Source organism: Mesoplodon mirus, assembly GCF_964341445.2.
Source record: "Mesoplodon mirus genome assembly, chromosome: X".
NCBI classification, from domain to species: Eukaryota; Metazoa; Chordata; class Mammalia; order Artiodactyla; family Ziphiidae; genus Mesoplodon; species Mesoplodon mirus.
The window spans coordinates 64629834-64644690 of NC_138981.1; the positions used below are offsets into that span (position 1 = coordinate 64629834).

Below are 14857 nucleotides of genomic sequence, written 5' to 3' on the forward strand. Positions count from 1 at the left end.
TTTCTTACAGTTTAAGAAGTTCACTATCCTATACAAGCTCTGATGACTGTGCCTTTTGTCCTTAAAATTGTCAGTAGTCTGGTCACTGAATGCCTAATTATCCATCTTCCTGTCTGCAATCTTTCTTCACCTAACCATTCAAATTACCCCTGCCCAAATCACTATCTTTACCTGCTACTTTGAACACATCTGCTCCCTCACAAACCCTTGTTATCCTCCGTATTGAATTACTCATTCAGGATTTCAAGGTCCTCCATCAATCCACTCCAATCTAGTCTGTCTTTCCCGATCCTTCTCTACCTTTGTTCTTTTTCTTTCAATACTACACTTTCTCCTCATATACCTGAAACAAATCCCGTCCTTGCATCTGATAAGTCATCTCTCGTCACCTTTCTTGAAAACCAGCACATATTTGATGTGAGAACTATAGGCAGGGGGCTGAGTCTACTTAATAGGTAGAAGTCTCTCAGTAGTCATCTGATATGATTACCCAAAGGAGATTGGAGCCAAGCTCCCCCTCCCTTAACGTGTTTCTATCAGGGAGGAGAAGTGAGGGCATAATGTTCAGGAGCAGAATGCTGAAGAGTGCTGCTGGGTAGAGACTGCTTGGAAAATGTGGCAGTTCTGAGTATTAAAAGAGGAGCTGCTGTATTTTAGGATTTGTCTCACCCTTTCATTCCTTTAGAGCTTTATCTTTATTGTTTTTAATAAAGGTGTCAATTTATATGCTGCCTTCCTTGTCACACCTCCCTTGGTGAAGGTATGCAGTGGTCACTATCAGAAAGACAGATCCCTAGAGTCGGGGGAGGAGGAGTGATTTCCATAGTCAGCCAAGTAGGCTCAATGGTGTCAGGAAGTTTATTCCAAAGAGAGGGTGGCAGTAAATACTGTAAAGAAATTTTATGGTAGTACATACTCTGGGGAGTAAAACTAGGGGCCACAAGGGCCATTCTCTTATTAGATCCAACATGAGTGATGTGGGCAGTTTGGTTACCTGGCAGATATTGAGCTTAGAAACAGTATATATTTTGGATTTTAAATTTTTATTCACTTCCATATAACAGCATATATAAAATGTTGCACAGACAAAAAGCATTTCTGAAACTTGGTCACTCCTTTGAGATTGGCAAAGATTACATACTTTTGAAGAAAAAAATCAACGGTGGAAGAATTTCATCTCTAAGGGTAGATTTGATTTGGAGATAGCCAAAAGTCACTTGAGATTAAGTCTGGTGAACTAAGGTGGGGAATAACCTGAACATAATTTTTAGTGAAATAAGCATGTAAAAGGATGACCTATTTTACTGTTAAAATATCTCACAACATGCCACCCTCAAAGGAAACAATTTTTACTGGGGTATGTAATTAATTGTCTTTAAAGTTTTGTTTAGGGTACAGAAATATGTATCTGATTTTATGATACTAGAGGGAGAATGGGCATAGCTAAGGGAAGACTACAAAATATTCACCTTCTTTGGAGGTCAGGTAACAAGGTTTCCATCAACCCGCTATTGCTCCGGGATAGTAAGCAGCTTTTGTATCAAGTGTGGAGTTGTAGCTCTGCTTGACTTAAATGAGTGACGCAGCAGTTGGGAAGCAGCAAATGGTACTGGATTACACACAGACAACCAAAACTAACACAAACACACATAGACTTCCTGGGATGTAAATTATTTTTGAGGTTTGAGATCTCCTTTTACAGAATTTAGCATATAACAGATTTAAAAACCAAACTTCTTAACCTCCCAATATTAAATAACTAAATGTGCAAAAGAACCACCATTAAATAGCACATAAAAAGCTATACATTTTCTATGAAACAATATGTGCACAGATTTTCAAAGCTGTGAAAATGCAATAAAGAGCACAACACATTTTGGTCACTTTATTAAATGACATTAAATAGTTTAAGTTTCAACTACTAAACAGCACTTTGAATGGTGAAAACACAGATAGTATTATTGTCATACTTGAATGCTTTTCTTTAAAAACACAATTCCAGTCCTTATATATATTACAAAACAGCCTTAAAGGAAGAAGTAACATCTTTTCTACAGTACTTAAGATACTCAATACGGAACTGAAAAGCAGTCTAACAGAAACAAAGGCAAGTCTTCACAGCTGTATGATTTCAGCAGCCAAAGCTGGATGATGGACTGAAACATTACTATACAACTGGGACAAAACATATACAATATCACAATACTAAGCAAAAACGCTTTACACCCAAAGAAATAAAACAGGTTACAAAATGTGGAGAATTTAGCAGGCAAAACTGTATTACAAGCAACATTTTAAATCGTCATTTTTTAAGCCATTGCAACTATTTAAAACATCTAAAACAAATATAAAAATGAGCCTTTTAGTATCTTATTGATGTGATTTTGTCTTTAAATATTTGTTAAAGCTTGATGTTATACTCAAAGTACATATATGTAGCTAAAATGTCAAGTGAAGAAGAGTATGCAAAGTGGTCCAAGTTTTATCTCAAACTCTCTTGTTTCCAATTCATTCTTCTATGTATTATCCTTTAATTTATAGTTTCATTCATGGGGGAAAAGGTTTAGAAGGTTGCCTAAAATTTTGACACCTATGTCTTTGAGCAAGCAATCAGACCATGATGAAAGTTCACAGGTCTAGTAAATCAGGTTTAAAGTATTCTGGACTTGTAGGAATACCAACTGATAACAGTTGGCCAAAGTATACTGTCTTCAAAGATTTATCTCATAAATCCTGTCTCTTTCATTTCTTCTGAAGTAAAAACACCCTCCCCCACACACCAATTGAATGAATTTGATTATATGGCTGGCATAATATCCAAATACATGGAATTTGTTAGTGATAACTCACCACGGGAAGGTGGAGGGTGGATCCACCAAACCTCAAAATTCTATATGACAAACTTAGTACTCTTGGATGTTTACGACTAGTTTTTATGATCAAAGTGGAAATCTCTTAATCATCCTAACAATTCAAAACAGTTTTAGCTAATGTTAAACTCATTCCTCATTCTAATCCAGTGATACCTAGAGCTAATCCTCCACCCAGCTTTCTCTTTTTTGGAATTCACTGGCTATTTCCACTACATGTTACGTCACCATCTCAAAAATAGTTTCGTCATGTTGAGTGGACTCTCATAGTCTGTAACAATCTTTTTCTTTAAGAAACTCAAGCAACCAAATTGTACATGAATAAGCTTATAAGTCATTTCTACAAGCCTGGATTAAGAAAAACGACAATGTAATGACTTTCTAGTAAAACCTCATAAAAGGGCATTAGAGATGAATTAATTTTGATCAGAAAATTGCCTCACAGATCTAAACTAAAAAAAAAAACAAACCGAGCTTTGAAACAAAATTTACGTAAGAGGGCTTCCCTGGTGGTGCAGTGGTTGGGAGTCCGCCTGCCGATGCAGGGGACACAGGTTAGTGCCCCAGTCCGGGAGGATCCCACATGCCGCAGGGCGGCTGGGCCCGTAAGCCATGGCCACTGAGCCTGCGTGTCCGGAGCCTGTGCTCCACAACGGGAGAGGCCACAACAGTGAGAGGCCCGCGTACCACCAAAAAAAAAAAATGTACATAAGAAAATGTGGTTGGGAAAAGAGAACATACTGATGAGAGAAAAGAAGAGCATAGAAGCCAGTGAACCTTATCTTTAGGAGGAATTATTTCACAATACTGACAGTACTGGGAATTGTTTTAAAGCACATTCCTCATGTGAACTTAAAGTCAGCAATGGTTCTGCCATTTTGATGTTGTTTATAAAACAGGGTGTGAAGCTAACAACCACAACACCATCCTTAACCTCCTAAAATGCTAGAACTTGATTTTGTTAGTCCACATCCCACTGCCAGCAACAGGATGAAGCACTAGCACTGACACCAAGCAGTTAAGAGATGTGCTTTATATTAGTGCCAGGAGAGAGAAACTTCTTGTGTGGAAGATAATCCACAACCCTGAAATTTTACCAGTAATTATTTCAGCACATATAACTGAAAATAAAAAATGGCAGAAAGACTACAGAAGAAAAAGGAATTCTCTTCTTAAGCTGTACTTAAGGCTGTTTATACAATGCTAAGATAACTGCAAGACTCCTCCAAGTTTTAGAGCAGTAGTATTTAAGAATATTGCACACAATTCTGTGTCAAAGATAACCCTTAGTTTCTAATTTTCAGTCACAGATATGATAAAGTAGGAGCCCAGTTTCAGACTTCAGTCAAAAGAACATTAAAACCATTTCAATCATTTAATCAAGAAATGGATTAATACAAAAGTATTACATAACTTGAGGAATCAACTCTAAGAACTCAGCTGTGTGTTTTTATATGTAAAGAATGAATATATAAATCTGTATTCTTTCATAAATTCACTAATTTATGACAATTTTATGGTCGCTAAAAGCAGGCATAAAAATTTAGAGAGGAAATCTGTGGAGTTGTTACTGTTATGGAAGGACTTGTTTTCACTGAAAACAATTTGAAAGATCTTCTGTACTCAGTGTGTGTAAGAAGATTCTAGGCAACATCACTGACAAATGTCAGGAAGAAATGGTATGCCCTATTAAAAAAAATTTTAAACTAATATGGAAGATTGCCATTTCAGGGAAACAAACTATTTATACAGTTGAGTTCTGTTCATTCATTGATTCCTAAAAAAATAAAAGATCTTTCTATGATTTTAGCAATCTTTTAAACTTTTAGTGCAAAATCACATTGATTTCCCTTGGGAAGGTCCCGGATTTTTGCTTCTCATTGGGGGCGGTGCACGCTGTAATGGTGGTGGCTGCATACCACCAGCCACTGACTGATACATTCCTCTCATATCAATCTGCTGGTAGTTAGAAGGATTCATGATTAAATTTGGAGGCTTTGGCATCATGAGGTGACCCAGTGTTGCTTGCTGATAAGTCATTTGCTGCTGTTGCTGCTGATTGTACTGCTGCTGGAGCCTTCGGTTCATAAGTATTCGCTGAACACAGCTGATTAACTAAAGAGAGAAAAGAGAGCTGTTACAAGTGCATGACCTGTCTCAAAGAGGCAGTATCAAGTTTTGAGTTAAAATCAATTTGTTAAGGGGGTACCATACCAAAAGGAAAACACATTATTGTTATCACCATTACTAATTTGATGGCATTCACAGGACCATTACTGTAGAAACCGGTTAGTAACACCATTTAGGGCTAAATTCTCTTAATGACTTGACTATTGTAGTGCAAGCAGCATTTAGGTTAGTTGCCATAGTAACCCATCCTGCACTGTGATTAGTCTCAAGTATTAGTTACAGCACTTTTTTGTCAAGTCTCCTTTCTTTGTCATTCTTTTGAATATTTCACCTGATGACAGACAAACATTTTTAGTGACAAACACCCAAGGGAAAAGGCACTTGCAGTGGGAATAATTCCTACTTGGAATGGCTCAAATTTCCTAAGATAATTTAAAACCACATAATTCTACAGTGTTTTCTAAGTAAAATTCATGCCACAGAAATTGATTCCCTGGTGTCAAGAGTTGAAATTTCCCAGTGCAAGGCAGATGCTGGCAAAGACCATGCTAGGAAAGATAATCAAGGATCCTGGAATATGCTAGTCTTTTAAAGAATTACATAATTTAGTAGGAACCTGTGTCATGTATCATTTATAGCTCGACTTTTTATCTCAAATTAAATACATTAAAAAGTATACATATTTGTGGAAGTTGTTTAAAAATAGTAAATGTGGTAAAAAGTCTGGCAAAAATTCCTTTTTAGATGTCCAGAATATACAAAAATAAAATTATATGGAAGAGAGTCTATGTAAACTTCAAGGAGACCCATTTGGGAAGTTGTTGCTCCTTTGCAACAAAAGACATTACCTTTATTTGACATTACTAGGTTTTTGGATAAAGTTTCTCTGGGGATAACCAATGACCATCCATCCATCCATATGAGGGAATGGTTATTGACACAGATGTCACACAAACCGATTTTTATAAATTCAAGAAAATTAAACATAACCTAGAGATAGTCCAAATTCTTACCATCTGTTGTTTTGTCAATACGTCATTGTAGATTGCTTCTCTTCGTTTAACATCAAGCTCCTGGCTGGCTTGTCTACTTAATGCTAACGCCTGTACCTGGGCCTCTGAGAGATTCATGTTTTCCTTCCACTAAAAGAAAAGTTTCTATTTACTCCTTATTGCAGTAGAATTGAGAAAAAAATAATTAAGGTACTTAAAGATATTGAGGATTTTTAAAGTTTTTTTTTTTCCTTTTCCTTTACTCTTTTCTAAAGAAGACAATGATGTAAAAGCAGGGTACTAAGTTGTCCACTGTTGTACAAGGGTTACGTATGTCTGGAATCAAACTATTTGGATTTAATTCATGCAACTGGTAATTAAAGTACATTTATGTAAGCAATGCACACATTTCTATGATTAACTGATTTCCCAATTCTTAGATTTTACATTTCTCTTTTGTGCCAACATCCAGGTAAAACTGAATTATATATAGCTTGGCACTATTATCCAGTTTATTGGTATTTTACTGTTGCAAATCAAGTTATAAGGATTACGCTCTTTTCCCCACGGAAGTAGTGAATCAAACAACAATTAAAAATTAAAACAAATGGGGGGGGAAGAACACAAACTGCAAGTTGGAACAAACAATTGCCAATTAACTTACTACAGTTGAAATTATATCTTCAAGAGGCTGAATCCTCACTGCTGTCACACTGTTTGTTGCTTCCACAACTTTTTCTCTTCCTTGATTAATGAGGTCCTAGAAGAATCCAAGAAATAACTTTATAAGGGCATATAAAAGACAGCATAGTTTAAAAGTATAGGGATCCTTTCTCTTGCCAATTTATAGCACTTGGTCTTAAAACTCTTTAAATAATTGAAAAGAACAGCAAAATTCAGCATCAATAAAATGGAGTAAAACTCATCAGTGAGGGTCTTGTTAGGAAGATAAAAGTTTGGGTTCTATTGCACCAATATTTTAATAATTTAAATGACTCCATAAGCACATTTTAAAAAGAAAACCACAGATTAAATTATTGGTATATTAAAACCTAGTCCTTCTTATTTAAATTATAACTGATTCTAGTTTTAAATTACTTATTTCATAATACTGTGCATTATCGTATACTTAATGTTGCATCTACACTGCATTAGAATATAAATCAATGTGTGTATTTATCCCATTTATTCAAAGTATTTTATAACTGAAGAAAGTGCTATTTCCCTAGCCAGTCAGCTGCCCTATTGTTCCTTAATTAAAATTATTCAAACTACATTAATTCAAGGCCTGATTCCCTTGTGCTCTGAACAAACCACATTTTATTATACTATGCTAGTTCAAAAAGGTCAACAAGTGAAAGAAAAATTTCTTGGTCTATTCAGAGGTAATCTTTTGGAGAATGTGATATTCAGCATAGGGAACCTTCAACAACAGGGCACTTGAAATTGCCTTTAATTCAAGTTAAACTACTTTTGTACTTCACAACTTACCTCCAGCTGTTGATTACTCATTGCTGACAGGGCTCCCAAATTGAAAGGAATATAAGGAGTTTGAGAATTGAAACTGACAGGGGGTAAATTGGTCCCAGTTGGTATGTTGAAACGCATGGTCAGTCCCTAAAAACAAAAAATTATGCACTTTCCACATTGTGATTTAAAACTTGAAATTCTACATCACCTACTGGTTTAGAAAAAAATCCACATTCTCAGATCTAGGAAATTATTAACACTCTTTCACACACAAACAAAACACCCTTTTCACCCGAAACCAAGATCTTCTTACATAGAAAGCTTTAACCCCTAAAGGTGTACTCTTTTTCTGATAATTCCCACAGAACGGGGCAACTCAGAGAATTCTGATGAGACTACTAAAGTCACAACGTTAAAGAAGTTTGGTACAATGAGTTTAAAAAGGATTCAGGCATTAGGATAAGGTTTCCCATATGCTCAGGCATATTTTTGCTCAACTTGGGGTGGTGTTTAAAACAGATGTGGAACTATTTTAAATAAAGTTGCTGCTGGAGATTGACACTAATGTCTAATAATGGAGTATTTTTGTGTTCTGATAATCAGTCAAAACTTAGATTTCATGGTACACATGCTAAAGCAACATTTACTCCTACCTCCAAACTCTAAGCTCCTATATGTCTGTTACTACTGTGAGGGTGTTGATGGAAGTTAAGTGATGCTAAATATATAGCTTCCCACTAATCTCTCAATTTAGCAAGTGCTAATCAGAAATGAGGTTACTACTCTTTAAGGGGAAAATATTTTCTTCTCTCCTCTCCTCCCACTCTATCACCAAAGGTACCGAAAAGCCCATAAACAGAGTCTCATACTTGGAGACTCTGTTCCTGAAGATTCACTACATTACTACCTGTTCCAAATGTGACGCTTTTCTTCCCCCATTGTTCTTTAAAATGACTAACATAAAAAAAAAAGCATTTCAAATGAACTACCTTCTTCTCTGCTTCATACTCAGCCCAAGCTGCTTTTCTTTCTTCTTCAGTCAACTCTTCTTCTTCTTTGTGGTCCAAAAGAGAATCATGTTCATGATATCCTACAATGTGTTCTTTATGTATTTGAAGAAGTTCTGCAAGTATGGTGTCCTGTTTAGAGGGGTTGAAATAATAATTATTTTCTCCCTCTGGATCATATCTCCATAGTTCTTTGGTCTACTGTTAGACTAGAAGCTAGAAACTGCCTGCTATACATATTTCTGATATATATGATAAATTACCTAGAAAACATTCACAATACATGCAACACCAGCCTCTTACATAAGAATGTTATGTTTATATAGCATGTTTTAGGGGCTCAATTTTTTAATGACTACTTTTCAGCTTTCAAAGTTTTTTCCTCCAACTTTGTTCTAATTTTTTCATATGCATTTTGTTTTGTGCTTTGTTCTGAGTTGATAAAAAATGCTAACAGAAGTCTGCTTAACTCAGAGATTACACTGAATGAATGACTGCTAAAAATCATGGCTACTCCTGTTCATACATGTTTAGCACCTTTATTTTCATAATCACTTTAGCTACCACTATACTAACAAAAACCAAATCTAAATTAATCAAAACAGCTACAGAACAGTTTAACTGGAACATACAATCCTTATATTTCAATTGTAAGAAGGTCAAATAAAATTACACTGTAAGGACCCATGGTTGAAATTTAAACTGATATACACTGTTTATCAATTTATTATCATAGTGTCTTTTTTAAAGTCATAATGTTTTAAGCCAGTCTTTTAAGGTTAAAAAAAACTAAAAGCTTAAAAGTTGGGATCATTTATATACTCGGTAAGAACACCAAACTCCTGCTCTGTGTGATTATGATTATGAGAGAGACACACACAAATGGAGATTTGCGGGCCAGAGGGTTAAAGTGAACCATGGGTATGTTACTTGCTAATAAAAAATTAAAATATTCACAAGTTGTTTATTAAGAAATAAAAGATGAAAACCTGGATATATAAAAAGCAAATTAATTCACTTTACAAAAGGATTTTCCGTAGCTTCTAACAGCAAGTTTCCTTAGAACACACTTTCTAAATTGAGTGTGAACTTAATGAAAGAACGTAAATAATATTTGACTGGCCAAAGGAAGGTACAGCGAGGTACATAGCACATTAAATTTAAACTTAATCTGCATCTAATAATGCTTAATGCCTCCATAAGTTTAGCATAGACAAAGCCCACACTTGAAAAGAATTTTGTCTTTACATCTTCAACCATACCTAGAGTATAGCGTCCAATACAGGGTAGGGGCTCAAATGTTTGTTAAATAACTCAAGATGAAAAATTCAGCTCATGAGGCCCTAAGTTTTTTTCTGTACAACAGCAAATGCTGACACCAATTCCAAACATTCTGATATTTGGTATCACGTTAACAAACAATTTTATCTTGCTACCTCAATAAATAATCACTTCATAATTTCACGAAAGAAAAGTAACTGATTTTCTTGATACAGCTGTAATTGAGATTTTATAATTCATTTTGAAGGCATGTGCTATTTCTTTCGTTGAAAACATTAAAAGACCATACAAGCAAGAGGGCTCAAGAAAGTCTACTGGTGGAACACATATATGTTAATAAGTTTATTTCTTTTAAAGTGTTAAGTAAACATTTCTCTCCTGCACCAGTGTAGAAGTCTGCCATCAAAGCTGACTTCTCTGGCCTATGACATATAGAACAGGTTTATCATCACTAGATATATCTCCAAAGTTCAGAGTTACTGACCAGGCAGGCAGGGAGATAGGGCAGTCTGAATTAAATTCTGTTAAAAGATAATGCTTCCTTAGATGTGTGTCTCCCATGCTTACCCCCCGAGCATGACTCAGGAGACAGGTATGTAATAAAACCAGATAACACTGACTAATATTTTTAGCAAGTGACCATGCCAAGTACAATTAGGAAAGTCAGCTGTTCTACAAAATACCAAATAAATTACAAGGTAGAAATGTTCTATAGATAGTCCCTAATTTTACTTCTGTCTGACAATAGGTGATGTTCTTAACCATAGTCAAAAATCACTTCATTTCTCTAAGACAGCAACCTAAGGGAAAGACCAGGAGAACTGTGTGCTAGGAACTGAATTTATTTTTCAGCTGTGTGGTTTCTCCGTAATACTGGATAATAACTTAATCTAGTTATGACTATAAGTTAAACATGGATGAAATATTCTACCATCACATATGTAACAGGATGAGATAAGAATAGCAGGAATAAATGAAATACCCAATTCTTTGGAAATAAACATTACGTCAATCAAGTGTAACGTTTATTTCTCAATTATAAATACCACAATCCATACATTAACTACTTTTTATGGTTAGAGAAAAAGCCTTTCCAAAAATGCATGCATGCAATCTGCATACATGCACACACATACACACAAACACACCCATATACACTCTTTTAAAAAGCCCACCAGGGGCTTCCCCAGTGGGGCAGTGGTTGAGAGTCCGCCTGCCGATGCAGGGGACACGGGTTCATGCCCCGGTCCGGGAGGATCCCACATGCTGTGGAGCGGCTGGGCCCGTGAGTCATGGCTGCTGAGCCTGCGCATCTGGAGCCTGTGCTCCGCAACAGGAGAAGCCACAACAGTGAGAGGCCCACGTACCGCAAAAAAAAAAAAAAAAAAAAAAAAAAAAAGTGTCTGTGATTTCAGGGAGCTTTATCAAGTTAGTCCTTAGCATCCTGTAATTTCAAAGTCCAAACTTATCATCTTGAAATTGGTAGAAACTGATGTCCAGAGAGGCAAAGTAACCTTTTTCCAATCACAGAGCTAAGGACTAGCTGGGACTAGAAGATAAATTTCCTGACTCCTATCCAGTGATCATTCTATCACACTGTAAAGAATGACTGTTTTCTTGAGGTATAGTGCCCTCCATTTCCCAGATCTATTCTCTTAAAAAAAGAAAATTCCCTAAAGGATTCCAGGGGCAGGAAAAACTTAAGTAGGTCTATCTTTTCTCTTTTTAACACTTTTGTTCTTTCTGAAGTTTTTAAAAACAAGTGCGTGTTAATTTTTTAATAAAAGAAAATATAAAAACTGATCTCCCCACCAATTCCAGATTTAAGATCTATGCTATCAAGTCAAACATGATTGCCTAATTTTAAGGTCAGATTATGATAGAGGTTCAGCTTCTGCTCGTGCAATAACTTTCATTCTGACCCACAGTCAACTAAAATGTCAACAAGTCAGAGGAAAAGTGCATGTGACTTAGTTTTTTATCATTAAAAAATTTTGGACCCTTTTCCTAAAACATTACCTCCCTGCTAACATCAAGCCAAAAAATCAATCATATTGCTTCTACTGGCTACAGCACTTCCTTCTTTTCAAAGAATTTTTAAAAATTTTAATGGAAATGATGTTAATATCTATTATAAAAACTAGAGACAACTACTGGTAACATTTGTTGTATATCCCTCCACACATTTACACTTAACACACGTGTGTGCACACATTTCCACATAAAAATGGGATTGTACTATATTTAAAACCTACCTTTCTGCCTTAATATCTTTCCATGAACATTATTTTACATTAAATACAAACTTTCATTGTTTTTAATGGTTGCAAGGTGTGTACATTATATAGATACACTTTATCATCTATTTAATTATTCTCTTCAGAGTTTATCAAGACATTTATGCCACTTTTAGTTTTTAATCACCAAATCTGCAATGAAACAGGTTAATGGATAAATTTTAGGGACTTCCCTGGTGGCACAGTGGTTAAGAATCTGCCTGCCAATGCAGGGGACACAGGTTCAAGCCCTGGTCCGGGAAGATCCCACATGCTGCAGAGCAACTAAGCCCGTGTGCCACAACTATTGAGCCTGTGCTCTAGAGCCCACGAGCCACAACTACTGAAGCCCGCGCGCCTAGAGCCCAGTGCTCCACGACAAGAGAAGCCACCACAAAAAGAAACCCGTGCACTGCAATGAAGAGTAGCCTCCGCTTACCGCAACTAGAGAAAAGCCCGCCGCAGCAGCAAAGACCCAATGCAGCCAAAAATAAATTAATTAATTTAAAATTTTTTAATGTATTATTATATGAACCACTTGTTCATACAATAATATGCCGACAATACTCAAGGACTCAGATGAGTATGTTTACCACTATCTTCATTTTAACAAAGAAAAGACATGACATAAAAGTTAACTGACTTTTATAGGAACAAGATTCATTTATACATTTCAGAAGCATGAAAGCAAAAATCTTTCTTTCTTCCAGAGTGTTGTGTAAGACACAAATAACAGAAAGAAGATACAGGATTTCTGATACAAACTGTTTCTACATCTTTCCCATTTAAATTAATTGCAGCATACTGTCAATACAAGAAACTTGATGAGATTAAGAGGGCAAAAAAGTATTTGTAACAAGATCTTCAGAATATTTCTTTGGGAAAAAGTTTTGCAAAGTCTAGAGCAAGTTATAAAAGTTAATAAAGAAAAATTTCATCCCAATATATAATATAATCGTGGAGAGGTTTTTTGTTTTCTCCCCTTGAAGCATGCATTTATATTAGTTGCTATAGTAACACTATTATTGAAAACAATACTGGAACAGAATCTATAATCACTAGGCCAACAGTCATCAAAATGAGGTTTAAATTACATCCAAATGTGTACCTTTACTTTTCTTTGTCTAAACTTTATTTTTCCTTAAATAAGTGAAAAAGCTTACAAGCTGGGAAAAGCATGGTCTATATTCTAGCTAACAACCTAAATTAGTTTGAGCTTCAAAATGACTAGTTCAATTAATAAAATAAAATTAATGATAAACTACAAGTTTAAGTTAATGTATTTAGAACTTTAAAGTATTTGGCAAGCTGACAAAAATTTCCGTTTAATTAATTCTGAAATTCAACCTTGAAAATAAAATTTTTAAGAAACAATCAAGACTTTGCCTAGAGGTGGGGGCAAGGGTTTGTCATGTTTCAAAATATTTTGCTTGCCATCAGTTTGAACTTGAGTTTCATAATATCTGGAAATAAAATGTCACTAGAATACTTAAGTGCCACAGGACCCACTCAAAAAGCTATGAAAAAAATTCCTTTTATTACTTAAATAAGTGTAGATTCTTAATAAAGAAACAATATTCCTGGTCAAAAAAGTTTCTATTTTCAAATATAAAGCCTCTTTCTTCCCAAACTACACAAGAAAAAAATGCAACATATTTGATAAGTAACTAGAGAGCTATTGAATGAAGTTCACATACCACCTCATATCAGATTTTTAGGTCAAGAGCACATAACCCTTGCCAAAGAGCATTTATAAATATATCCAGATTCTCAAATTGTAGGTATGAGTAAGATAGTGACAACTACAGAACTTGAAACTTCCAAGGAAAGAAAAGGCAGGCCTGCCAAACTGACACTGGTGGAGGGTAAAAGCCAGAATCTCCTTTGATAAAAATGTTTTATACTCAATTTAACATTTAAAGAACTAGATATTATATTTAGCATTTAACCTTTAAAAACTAGTGATCCATTACAATTCTTATACATGACAAATGCCATTCACTGAGAGGTAAAGAGTGTCATTCTGTATTTTATATGACTGTAGTAACTTTCTAGAGGTTGCAGTTTTCCAAATAGAGCCTGAATTCAACTCAATTCTTATGCTATACAATCTGGAGCTCACATCATCTCTTTATTAACACTGTTACATCCTCTAACTCAACCATAGGTGTGGTCTAAAAAATATATGAAAATAAGAGCAAAAGCAGTTATTTAGCAGTTCAAATTACATTTAAAGAAAGAAAACATCAGGGACTTCCCTGGTGGTCAAGTGGCTAAGACTCCATGCTCCCAATGCAGGGGGCCTGGGTTCGATTCCTGGTCAGGGAACTAGATCCTATATGCTGCAACTAGGAGTCCGCATGCTGCAACTAAGACCCAACCTGGCACAGCCAAATAAGTAATAAAATAAATAAATAAATAGATGTTTTTTAAAAAGTATGATTGATAAAAAAGAGAAAGAAAACATTAAAATATAAAATGGTTTAAAAAATGACATAAATAAGGCCATCTAATGATTCTTATATTGACCAAATCTCTCCCACAATTTATATTCCTTGAAGGGTCCAAAGTAATAAATTTGATATAAAAAGCTCAGTCATGAAAACATTAGTAATTGAAGAGACAGAAGTGAGACATTCACCTACTTAACTCCCCTAAAAAAATCACAGCTTCAATTTTCCACTGTCCCTATTCCTGGAAGTGTTACAAGACACATTTGAATCAGCCAATCTCAGTTACACACTTTAGGATATTAATACACAGATACTGTGGCACTCAAGTACCTATACTAATTCAGAATCACTGTCACTTCAACATATTAGTTATGTCCT

The 14857-nt window shown here is 35.3% G+C and overlaps 1 protein-coding gene across 7 annotated transcripts in view; it reads right to left on the minus strand.

Moving 5' to 3' along the window:
- Positions 1-1871: 1871 nt before the first annotated feature.
- The window catches only part of ATRX (ATRX chromatin remodeler), a 234116-nt gene continuing 221130 nt past the window's right edge, over positions 1872-14857 (minus strand). For all 7 annotated transcript variants that reach the window (XM_082610811.1, XM_082610808.1, XM_082610806.1 and 4 more), the window contains 5 exons: positions 8452-8601; positions 7484-7609; positions 6657-6752; positions 6014-6142; positions 1872-4985 (listed from right to left, as the gene is read on the minus strand). In XM_082610811.1, the coding sequence (XP_082466937.1) occupies positions 4707-4985; positions 6014-6142; positions 6657-6752; positions 7484-7609; positions 8452-8601 (780 nt within the window). In that variant the 3' untranslated portion in view covers positions 1872-4706. The remainder of the gene's footprint in view (positions 4986-6013; positions 6143-6656; positions 6753-7483; positions 7610-8451; positions 8602-14857) is intronic.